Genomic DNA, 12033 nt, shown 5'->3' on the forward strand with positions numbered 1-12033 from the left:
TCTCTGATTGAGTTCGACACCCCTACTGTAGAGTAATGAGTTTGCCTACCACTGTCTTAGACAAATCCATAGGCAGGAAAATATCAGACATATGTCATAGCAATATCTTTACTGATACAGCTCCTAGGGCTGAGGAGAAAATAAACAAATGGGACTACATAAAAATAAAAAGCTTCTGCACAGCAAAATAAACCATCAACAAAACAACAAGAAAACCCACTGCATGGGAGAATGTATTTTCCAATGTTATCTCTGATAAGGGCCTAATCTCCAAAATTTATAGGAAACTCAGACATCTTAACAAAAGGAATATAAATAATCCAATCAAAATTGGGCAATGGACTTAAATAGACACTTTTTGAAAGTGGACTTACAGAAGACCAAAATACATGTGAAAACATGCTCAAAGTCACTAATCATCCAAAAGATGCAAATCAAAATGACAATGAGGTACCATCTCACACCTGTCAGAATGGCTATCATCAACAAATCAACAAACGACAACTGCTGGGGAGGATGTGGAGAAAAGGAACCCTTGTGCACTGCTGTAGGAATGTAGACTGGTATAGTCACTGTGAAAAACAGTATGTAGTTTCCTCAAAAAACTAAAAAAATAGAACTTCTATTTGACCAAGTAATCCCACTTCTAGGAATATATCCCAAGAAATCAGAAACACCAATCAGAAAGGACATATGCACCCCCATGTTCACAGCAGCACAATTTATAACAGCTAAGATTTGAAAACAGCTACGTGTCCATCAGCAGATGAGTGGATACGGTGGTACTACAATGGAATATTATGATGCTGTGAAAAAGAAAGAACTCTTACCATTCCCAACAACATGGATGGACATGGAAAGCATTATGCTAAGTAAAATAAGCCAGTTGGAGAAAGATAAATATCCCAAGATCTCACTCATTTGTGGAATATGATGAACAACATAAACTAATGAACAAAAAGAGATCCAGAGACAGAGAAGCATTGAACAGACAGTCAAACTTCAGAGGGAAGGAAGGGAGCGGGTGGGCCTTAAGAGATTAACCAAAGAACTTGTACACATGCATATGAGATATTCAATGGACACAGACACTAGGGGGCGGTGAGGGCATGTGCTGGGGGTGGGAGATGGCTGGGGAGAGGTCAATGGGGGGAAAAGAAGAAGTATGTAATACTACATATGATATTTTAAACAATAAAGATTTTTTTTAAATTATATCTTTAAAAATATTAATTTTTATTGATTTGTTAGAGAGAGAGGGAGAGGGAGAGAAGCATTGATTGGCTGCATACACCCTACCAGGGATCAAGCCTGCAACCTGGGCATGTGCTCTGATGGGGAATTGAACTGACAACCCCTGGTGCACAGGATGTCACCCAACCAACTGAGCTCCACTGACCAGGGTTCATTCTCATATTTTAAGGGAAGGAAAAATGCAAATCAATTCAACTTGATATACACACACACACACACACACACACATATATACACACACAGATATCTATATATACACATGTATACATATATATACATATATACATGTACAGTATACACATATAATATATATATATACACACACACACACACACACACATATAAAAGAAAAAGAAAAGACTATTAGCTTTCAGAGAACAAGTGACTTATAAATGTTTCCTTCCCTCAGGAAAGAAAAGCAAGTTGTTGGGCTTTCAAAGGGCTTATAGCAGTTCTGCCGACAAGATGGAGCCAGGCCATCTGTTTCATTCCTCTAAAATGTGTCCCAAAGGCACTGTTATGTCAGAACAGTCTGTTGTCCCTATTGTTTTCCTCAACAACAAAGGATCACACACCCTTTTCTCCATGTTGCAAACAACTTACCATGACACCTTCCTTCCAGATGGCCACGTTCCACCCCCCGACGGTGAGGATAATGTCGTCGTAAAAGGGTGACCTCTGAACTGTGTGGATGGCACCGTCGTGGACGGTGTTGAGGCTAACAGGCTTCTTTGCTGTTGGGGTAGAAAAGGCCATTCCATCTTTAATAACACTGTACACATTTCTGCAATAAAGAATGAAGTGACTTCCACTGGGCAAACAGGTCTTGATTCATGAGATCCAAGAGTAAATAACCAGAGGTCAGGTGGGTTGAATGAATCAAGAAATATAATAGCTCCTGCTCTTTTTATGAAATGTCCATGGAATTTCTCATCAAGGCCACTTTTCAGGGGAATGCTTCATGTTCTTACTCATTTATTCATTCATTAATTCATTTAATTTGTCAATCAATATTTGTGCATTGCCTATATCTACCAGGTACTATATTTTATTTTTATTTTTTTTAAATATACATTTTTATTTATTTCAGAGAGGAAGGGAGAGGGAGAGAGAGATAGAAATATCAATGATGAGAATGAATCATTGATTGGCTGCCTCCTCCCCAACCCCTACTGGGGATGGATCCCTCAACTCAGCCATGTGCCCTGACCCAGAACTGACTGTGACCTCTTGGTTCATAGGTCATTGCTCAACCACTGAGCAACACCAGCTGGGCTCTTTTTAAATTTGTGGAGGGCAGTAAGATGGAGTCTGGTGATCCCAGTGTGAGACCTGTCGAACAATCGGGGACCAGGAGTTTGCAGACCATGCAGAGCCCTGCAGGAAAGGTGTTTAGGCTATACTTTAAGTGTAACATGTTTTAGTGAGTGCTTCAGACTATCTTACTGAAATTTCCGGAAGATTGTCTGTTGTGGGGAGAGCAGGTTGGCAGGAGGTAACAGCAAAGAGGGACATGAGAGGCGGCTAGGTGGTAGTTCCAGTGAGAGCGGATGCTGACTCAGAGGAAGGTCCGATGGAGAAGAGTAGATAATCAAGGCATATGTGCAAGCTAGAACTGACAGGGCTTGGAGACGACTTGGATAGGAGGGATGAGAGACAAGACATGCTGAGAATAACAGCCAGGTTTCTAGTAAAGCACTGGCTAAGGTAGAGTTTCTATTTATGGAAACTGGGTGGAGGAGGGGTTTGGAGTTAAAGATCAAGACTTCCCTGTGGTCTCTGCCCCAGGCCCTGGGGCCTTCTGCCTCTCGGGTCTATTCTCTGTGCCACTGCTGGGGTTCCCTCACCCCCAGGACCGTCTCAGAGCTGGATGTATTCCGCGCCTTGCTGCCCACACCCACAAGCCCCGAGGAGGGCCATGGCAAGTCTCACCAATAAAATAATCCAGCCCCTGTTCTCCCGCCAGAGTGATTTTCTCATTATATGGGGGCTCTAGGATAAAGCCCAGAGCTCTTGGGAGAGGACACGAGTCTCTTGGCCTAACTGTCCCTCCTGGCACCTCTTCGGCTGCGGTTGCCCTTTCCATGGCCATGGTTTGGCCAGGAGCTGTCCCTGTTTCCTCACTGTCCCCTGGCCTCTCTCCGTCTTCTCCTTTTGGAAAATGGCAGTGCGCTCTCCAGGACCCTGCTCACCTGCCCCTGTCTTCAGTGGGGCCTTTTCTGAAGAGCCCAAGAGAACCTGTCATCATGTGTTTGTGTGTTTAACCTTTCCAGTAGATCATGGGACTTTTCTAGGGGAGGATAGCATCTTGTTCATCTTTATGTCACCAGTGCCTGGCACTTTCATTGGATGAACAAATGAGTGCGAAAGAAAGAACAAACATCAGGGAGGTTAAAACATAAAGCTCTTGGTTTTTAAATGTACTGTCATTGATTATTCTATAAAAATGGAACAAAGTGCATAAAAAAATTTAAACCAGCTCTGGCCGATGTGGCTCAGTGGGTTGGGCACCATCCCATGCACCAAAAGGTTGCCGGTTGATTCTGGGTCAGGGCACATGCCTGGGGTTCGGGCTCTAGCCCCAGTAGGGGGTGTGCAAGAGACAGCTGATCGGTGTTTTTCTTTTACATGGATGTTTTTCTCTCTTCCTCTCCCACTTCCCCTCTCTCTCTCTTAGAAAAAAAGTAAATAAAAAATATTTAAAAAAACAATGAAACCTGTTTGTTATGGGCCTCCTCAAAAGCAGTTTAGGAAGCTGGAGGTGAGGCCTCCGGGAAATCTCTGAGACCAGGAGGAACCAGTGTCCACCGAGTGTTACGACGTCACAGCACCAGGCTTGTGTCCCAGGGGTGCGGTGGAGATGCTGCCTGGCCTGCAGTATGCGCACAGTGAACATTAACACATTATTGAATAAGTGGAAACACGAATAAGCATAAAAGCAGTTGGTTATAAAGCTCGTGGTTTTTAAATGTACTGTCATTGATTATTCTATAAAATATATCATTTTTAATTCAACTTCAAATCACAGAATCGGGGGGGGGGAAAATGCCTGCACTTCCCCTCCCTTGGGTCACAAATCCTCTCTCAATGCCCCACTCCTATCAATAACACACATTTGGGTTTCCAGTCAGGGCACACTACATTACAAAAGCAGGAATGCTTTTGTTTCCAGATAGAAATAGGTTACCTGGAGGCAATGCTGACAAAGCAGGCCTTCGCAAGTCTGCGGCAGCTACCGGTCTGGGAACCCAACTCTATCCATAGAAGTGGAAGGAGTGAAGATGGAGTCCCAGCTGCTGTTCCCTCGGCTGTGGCTCTGACCTCCAACCCTCTCAGGATAAGCTGACTGGGGCCAGGGCCCATGCATGTGGCCATTAGTCCAAACACTCATGGGATGACCAGCTTCCCTTGGGCAAACCTCCCCCAGCTGCTCCGCCTCCCTGCTGGGCGGTGTTCCAGCAGTCCCGGGAGCTGCCTCTTCCTGTGCTGACGGCTGTTCCATGAGTATAAATGTGGTTCAAATATATTTTTATGCCTTGAATAGCCCAAAGCTTTAAAGTAAAGTAGTTGTCATTGTAGGCAACCCTAAGGCTCTGAGCTTTGATGGGGAGCTTTGCTTGTTGAGGATCCTGAATCTTGACTGATTCCTGCTCACACCTGGTGTGACCCTCATACCTCTCTCTGCTCAGCTGCCCCAAATCCCCAACCCCAAAGGAGTACTTCTCCCATATGTTCCCGAGGTCTTCAACAGTATCATACATTTAGCTTATAATTTCACAGTGACTCAATTTTTCACATAGATGAACTACCAGGTTGTTGAATTATTGAAACAGTGTGGTTATTTTTAAAATTGTGCTCTCAAGTTTTGGTGTGAAAACAAATCACCTGGCTAATTTTATTAAAATTCACATTCAAATTCAGTAGGCCTGGGCCAGGATCCAGGGTTCCATGTTTCCAACAAGCTCTCAGGTGAGGCCCTGCCTGGTCTGAGGCCCTCACTCTGAGTAACCCCTGTAGAGTCAGAACCTCAGGGGCCCTCCCTTCCTTTAGTAAAGCCGGGTTACGCAGTACTTTGTTAATAATGGAACACTCATCCAAACTTACTCATCAATCGGCCAGTTTCAGGGTCTCTTTCCATTTTCCAATCTGAGTATAACACTTCACCTTCCTAAAAATATCACAGAATCCTGGTGAGTCACAATGGCCACTTAAGGGACAAACCCCTCTCTTATTCATGTGCTAAGACTGACTGATGACAAACACAAAACAACAGGTGAATTGAATCAAGTGGTAATTTGGTACAATGGTGGGAAAAGGCTCAAAATGATTACTTGATTTTATCTCAAACAACAACAAAACACACACACACACACACACACACACACACACACACACACACTGAGTTGATGAGTTTTTATCTACACACAGTGCTGTGGAGAACACAGGCCACTATGGAGATAATCTATGTACACAAGTTTCAAAGCCTCGATGGACTGAAAGCTCTGGGAGGAGAGGGGTCTCGTCCAACTTGGTGATGTATCCTCAGCATGCTGCACAGCAGTGCTGTACAAACATTTGTGGGATAGGAGAGAAAGAGGGAATACAAATCATAATATGGTACTTATTGCCATTTCAAGTTGAGAACAGGAGACAAAGTTCCATCCAAATGACATAATAAGTAATATATATTCCAGTTCCACTTATGACCATTTTTCAGGAGAGAGAGAGGCATAAAGAAGAGGCAGAAACAGCCACACAAATGGGAAAGACAGACCCATTGAATGGCAGATGAGGGAGCAGTTTAGAGGGAAAAAATTCAGTCCCTCTAAATTTAGTCTTATAGGTGCAATAACTGAGACTCAGAGAAATTTAATGAATTACTCAAATGCAGTTTGCTAATTTCTATCTCTCCCCCACCCCCACTTATCCCCCCACATGGGGATAATAAGAGAAAAACACAGAGAAGGTTGTATAAAGAAATGTTGAGAGGATTCGGAGAAGAAGATGGAATGGGATGTGTAGGTGAGGGAGGGGAGATGGGAAAACAAATGATTTATGCAAAGTAAAGGATAAGCTGACTGGGGCCAGGGCCCACGCATTTACTCATCTGTCCTTTATTCATCCATGTTAATGCATTTAGCAGAAGCCTGTGCTTGGTGCTGGAAATGCAGAGTCAGAGGACAGGAATTCCCTCCATTCATGGACACAGTCTAAATGCACAGACAGACTGTACATGTCTGGCCCATGGCCTGTGGCACATCCCCTTATAGTTACCATTCAATGAGCACCCAGTGTTTGCCAGAAATGCTAGGAGCTTTATGTATGTGATGCCAGCCCTCACCAAAGTCCCATAAGAGAGTTACGGATATCTCCTGGGTCTCATAGCTGGTACATGGAGCACTGAAATTAAACCAAGTCAAAACAGGATAGTTTGAACTCAGTCAATACATGTGTGGAGTGCCCATTACATCAGCAGCCAGAGTTGGAAACCTTTACGTCTTTCTCCATCCAGTTACCGAGTTCTGGTAATTCCATTCCTTCAACCTCCAAGTTGATATTCTTGGCACATTGGTCAAGCCCTCTTTGTCTCTGGATTGGTTCCCTCTGAGGTCCCCCCTAGTCTGATCTTCTGCCTCCAGGGCACCACTCCTTCCTGCTTCAGCCCTGCACCAGCCAGCCCAGGTCCTAGAGCAGAAGGATTGGCCCCAAGGGTTGGAGGAGGCCATTACCCCGGAATGTTGGTGGCCTCACAAGGGCAGGGGATTCTGTCTGTTTTATTCACTGCTCTCTCCCCTGGGCCAAGAACAGTGCTGGGCATATAGTAAATGCTCAATAATATCTGTTGAATGATGAGTGAAGTTAATTCCAAACCAAGGGCTAGGTAGGCAGGAGTCTAGTTTATAAGAAGAATGAAAGAAAAAAGCAGAGTAGCTGGAGTGCAGGAGATTGGCGCAGATGGGGATGGGAAGATAGGAAGGAGGCAAATTGTACAGAATCTTAGAGGCTACAGGGTGAGGTGTTCAGATTTTATTCATGTTTCACTGAGTCATCACTGAAGAGCTTCAGCAAATGGTGTTATGCTTTAATCTCTCTTTTTTAAAAATTTCAGTTACTAATTTGAAAGAGAGAGAGAGAGGAAAGAGAGAGAGAGAGAGAGAGAGAGAGAGAGAGAGAGAGAGAGAGAGAGAGATTTATGTCCTGACTGGGGATCAAACCCACAACTTTGGTATATTAGACGATGCTTTAACCCAGTGATCGGCTAAACTCATTAGTCAACAGAGCCAAATATCAACAGTACAACAATTGAAATTTCTTTTTTTTTTAAATAAATATATTTTATTGATTTTTTACAGAAAGGAAGGGAGAGAGATAAAGAGCTAGAAACGTTGATGAGAGGGAAACATCGACCAGCTGCCTCTTGCACACCCCCTACTGGGGATGTGCCCGCAACCAACGTATATGCCCCTGATAGGAATCAAACCTGGGACCTTTCAGTCTGCAGACCGATGCTCTACCACCGAGCCAAACCGGTTTTGGCAACAATTGAAATTTCTTTTGAGAGCCATTTTTTTGTAAACATAAACTTCTTCTAACGCCACTTCTTCAAAATAGACTCTCCCAGGCTGTGGTATTCTGTGGAAGAGCTACACTGAAGGGGCCAAAGAGCCGCATGTGGCTTGCAAGCCACAGCTTGCCAACCACGGCTCTAACCCAATGAGCTAACAGGCCAGGGCTGCTTTGATTTCTGTTTTAAGATCTTGCATCACTTATCTTTCTAAAGCTGTCATCGCCCGGCTTTAAAATTTTGTTGTTCCCAGGGACAAAAATTATATGATTCCACTTACACAAGGTAGCTAGAATAGTCAAATTCATAAAGCCCGAAAGTAGAATGGTAGTTGCCATGGGAGTGGGTATGACGAAATGGTGAGTTATGGTTTTAATGGGTACAGTGTTTCAGTTTGAGATGATTAGAAATTTGTTGAGATGAATGGTGTTGATGGTTGGTCAATGGTATAAATGTACCTACTACCACTGAGTTGTACATTTAAAGATGGTTAAGATGGTAAATTTTGTTGTATATATATTTTTTCAGAATTAAAAGAGATTTTCCTAAAAACTTTGGTGTGAAGCCCAAGTTACAAAAGATATACCTATTCAGTAGAGCTCCATTGCTTACCAAATTAAATTCAAATGACCTATCATGGCAGAAAGGCCCTTTGGTTGGATCCCAACCTAGCATTCTAGGCACAGCTTTCCTTCTTGCACAAAACCATTCCATGATCCCCAGACAGGCCCCAGACTCTCATAACTCCAAAATACTGTTCAGGCTGTTACTTCTGCTCCTTGCACTCTCAGCCTGAGCTTTCAAGTGCCTTCTCAACCTCCAGTGTCCAGCCAGCTCACAGGCCACCTCTCCCAATCTTTCCTTCCCGGCCCTTTGGCCTCTGGACTCGGGTAGGCGAGCTGTCAGTGTGTATGCTCCTTAACTGGGCACCGAGCGCCCTGAGGACAGGGACTGTGCTATGGATTCATTTCTGATCCAGGCCCAGTACAGTGCCTGGCAGGCAGTCCATTCTCCTGAGCTGGGAGAACTGACTAATCCCTCATTATAACTAAAGTGTGAATGCAAACTGCATTTGGTAAGACTGAGCGATGGCATCTTCCCACAGTGGTATGGCCTGGGGGAAAAATCCTTTATTTTAGCATAGAGTCCTGCTTCTGTGTGATCATGAGATCAAGTTCTGAGCTTCATTTCTTCATCTGTAAAATGGGAATAATATCACCCTTATAAGATTATTAAGATTAAATGAGATATAATTTGGAAAATAGCTGGGATAGACCTTGCTATATAGAAAATGTCAAAAAAAAAAAAAAATGTGAGCCTGCTTTACTTATTATAGTAGATACCAAAAACATGGCAGCTATTATCATTATTATATCTAGGTCTTATTGATCATTTGAATTGAGGCTTTTTCCCTATGTTTCCTAATAGATGATGCTGGCCTAACAAAACAATATATTTTCTTATTAAATCTCTAACATGTAGCATGGTTTCTTCTATATGGTATATAGGTGTTAGATAAAATTTGCAGGTGAATCAATACATTACTGGTCATGTTTAATTTTATAGATTCCCCCCCCCCCATGTTTATTCAGGAACACTTTAAATATGAATCTCTGAGGTTAACAATTTTAAATGCAAATAAGCATTTTAAAATAGAAAAGGTATAAATATTGTGAGCTTTCATAAAGCCAACATGTACAACAGGGGTAATCATCGTATATTTCAATGTAATTAAAAGCATTAATTTTAAAAACAGATAATCCCAACTCACCTCTGTTCCCACAAAGAACTTGGTGCAGAAGTCCTCTATCGGCCTGAGGAGGTTGGCCAGCCCACTTTCCAGGTTCTGGTACGGGTTCATTTCTTCATTCTTTACGACGATGTTCTGAACTAACACTTTGTCTTTCAGAGGAATATGGAGAGAAGAAGCACATATTTATAGTGAACGATCTCTAAAAAATATAGTTATTTATATTTTCTGTCCATTGCCATACACGTCTGCCTCGTGCTTGTGTAAGACCCTCTGTATGTAAAACTGATGGACGCTGCGTTGCTCTTTGAAGTATTACCTGGGCGGTAGGTAATGGGGAAATCCATCTGCCTACCTTGCAGGGGCTCTGAAAGGTTTCATGGCACGTGTGAAAACCATTTCGCCTAGCCGGTTTGGCTCAGTGGATAGAGTGTCGGCCTGCAGACTGAAGGGTTCTGGGTTTGATTCTGGTAAAGGCCACATGCCCAGGTTGCGGGCTCGATCCCCAGTTGGGGGCATGCAGGAGGCAGCCAATCAGTGATTCTCTCTCATCATTGATGTTTCTATCTCTCCCTTCTTCTCTGAAATAAAAATAAAAATAATAAATATATACAAATATATATAAACCACTTCTATGTATTTCCACCATTGCAAAATTATTTATAGTAAAAATTGGACACAACATATCCCCTGGGTGATATCACCCTTGATGTGCTCAATAAGATTTTCTAATAAGAAACTCATGTCATTTTTATTCAGTTGGCATCAAATGGAAAATTTGAAAGCAATTCAAGATTAGTTTTTTAAATGTGAAAATTCTTTAACTTCTAAAAAATAAATCCATCTGGAATATATTACTTGTTTGTCATAAGCACAGCATATATGACATTATTTGTTTTCTAATTATCCTGGATTTATTATTCATGAAGTAGAGGCCCGGTGAATGAAATTCGTGCACTGGGTGGCGGGCGGGGGTGTCCCTCAGCCCAGTCTGCACCCTCTCACAATCCAGGACTGTGGGAGTTGGCTGAAGGCAACAACCCCTGTTATGACCTATTAAAATGGCAGGTAAAGCGTGAGTGGGCTATGGCCACTAGATGGCAACAGAGTTCCAGGCACTGCTGCTGAGATAGGGAGGCTTTGAGAAGCCTTGTGATTCACAGCTGGGTATTATCAATAGATGTATAATAGGATTTGTTTGTTTTTTAGATGTCCTGTCATTTAACTGAAGACTAAAAATTTATAAATGGATGCCCAGCTGGTGTGGCTCAGTGGCTGAGTGTGGAACCATGAACCAGGAGGTCATGGTTCCATTCCTGGTCAAGGCAAATGCTTTGGTTATAGGCTCAATCCCCAACAGGGGGCATTCAGATAAACGATTTTCTCTCATAATTAATGTTTCTACCTCACGCTCCCTCTTCCTTCCTTTCTGAAATCAGTAAAAAAAGTTTTTTAATTTTATAAAAGAAAATTCTTTTGATAAAGGCAAATGTTTTGAAAATATTATAGTTAACTGGTGACTCTTGTACATTTTCCTTATGCATTGTCCTCAAGGTGGGATATTCAAGCATACTTTATATATATATATATTGATTTCAGAGAGGAAGGAAGAGGAAGAAAGAGATAGAAACATCCACGATAAGAGAGAATCATGGATCAGCTGCCTCCTACAAGTCCCCCACTGGGGATCAAGCCCACAACCCAGGAATGTGCCCTTGACTGGAAAAGAACCTGGGACCTTTCAGTTCGCAGGCCAATGCTCTATCCATTGAGCCAAACTGGCTAGGGTCATACTTTTAAGAGTTTTGATAGCTTACATGTGCAACCTTCAGTTATTTCAACAAAGGTGTATGGGTTGAGATAGATTTAAAAATAAATTATTATTTCTTTACTCAGTTTTATCATGATGCTGTAGAAATATTAAATTTTTTATTATATTCAGATTAAGAATAGTAATTTCGTTTTTTAGTACTTCATAAATGATTTTGCTAGAGTTATGTTTCATTCTATAGAATTATTCTTTGAGCATATTCATATTCATTAAATTTTTAAAATGTATTAAGCTCTCAAAAATACATGAATGTACTCAATAAATGTTTGTGAAACTGAATTGAAGTAAATTGTTTCAAGTCTTTTTGTGTGTAAAGACAGTTTTAATGTGTTGGCTATAGCTATTATAGCCATTATAAAGTTCCATACTGGAGGGTTTGACTTTTGGTACTCCTTTAACAAATTAGATTATTCTAGCAAGTAACCTTAGACATAGAAGAGACAAACACTCAAACTATCAAATGATTTTTTTATAATGTTGTTTTATTGTTGAGAGTATTACAGATGTTCCCAAATTTTCCCCCTTTGTTCTTCCTCACCCATCTCCCCTCCCACCCCACACCTTCACCTGACTATTATCTGTGTCCATAGGCTATGATTAATTTGTACTTCTAAATCCCTTTTCCTTTTTCAC

The 12033-nt window shown here is 42.0% G+C and overlaps 1 protein-coding gene across 1 annotated transcript in view; it reads right to left on the reverse strand.

Moving 5' to 3' along the window:
• The window catches only part of DNAI3 (dynein axonemal intermediate chain 3), a 76732-nt gene that overhangs the window by 13273 nt on the left and 51426 nt on the right, over nucleotides 1–12033 (reverse strand). Inside the window, exons 17-19 of the mRNA XM_036444807.2 lie at nucleotides 9591–9721; nucleotides 5359–5422; nucleotides 1858–1988 (exon numbers count right to left, since the gene is read on the reverse strand). Of these exons, the coding sequence (XP_036300700.1) occupies nucleotides 1858–1988; nucleotides 5359–5422; nucleotides 9591–9721 (326 nt within the window). The remainder of the gene's footprint in view (nucleotides 1–1857; nucleotides 1989–5358; nucleotides 5423–9590; nucleotides 9722–12033) is intronic.

This window comes from Pipistrellus kuhlii, unplaced genomic scaffold, assembly GCF_014108245.1.
Source record: "Pipistrellus kuhlii isolate mPipKuh1 unplaced genomic scaffold, mPipKuh1.p scaffold_m20_p_2, whole genome shotgun sequence".
Taxonomy (NCBI): domain Eukaryota; kingdom Metazoa; phylum Chordata; class Mammalia; order Chiroptera; family Vespertilionidae; genus Pipistrellus; species Pipistrellus kuhlii.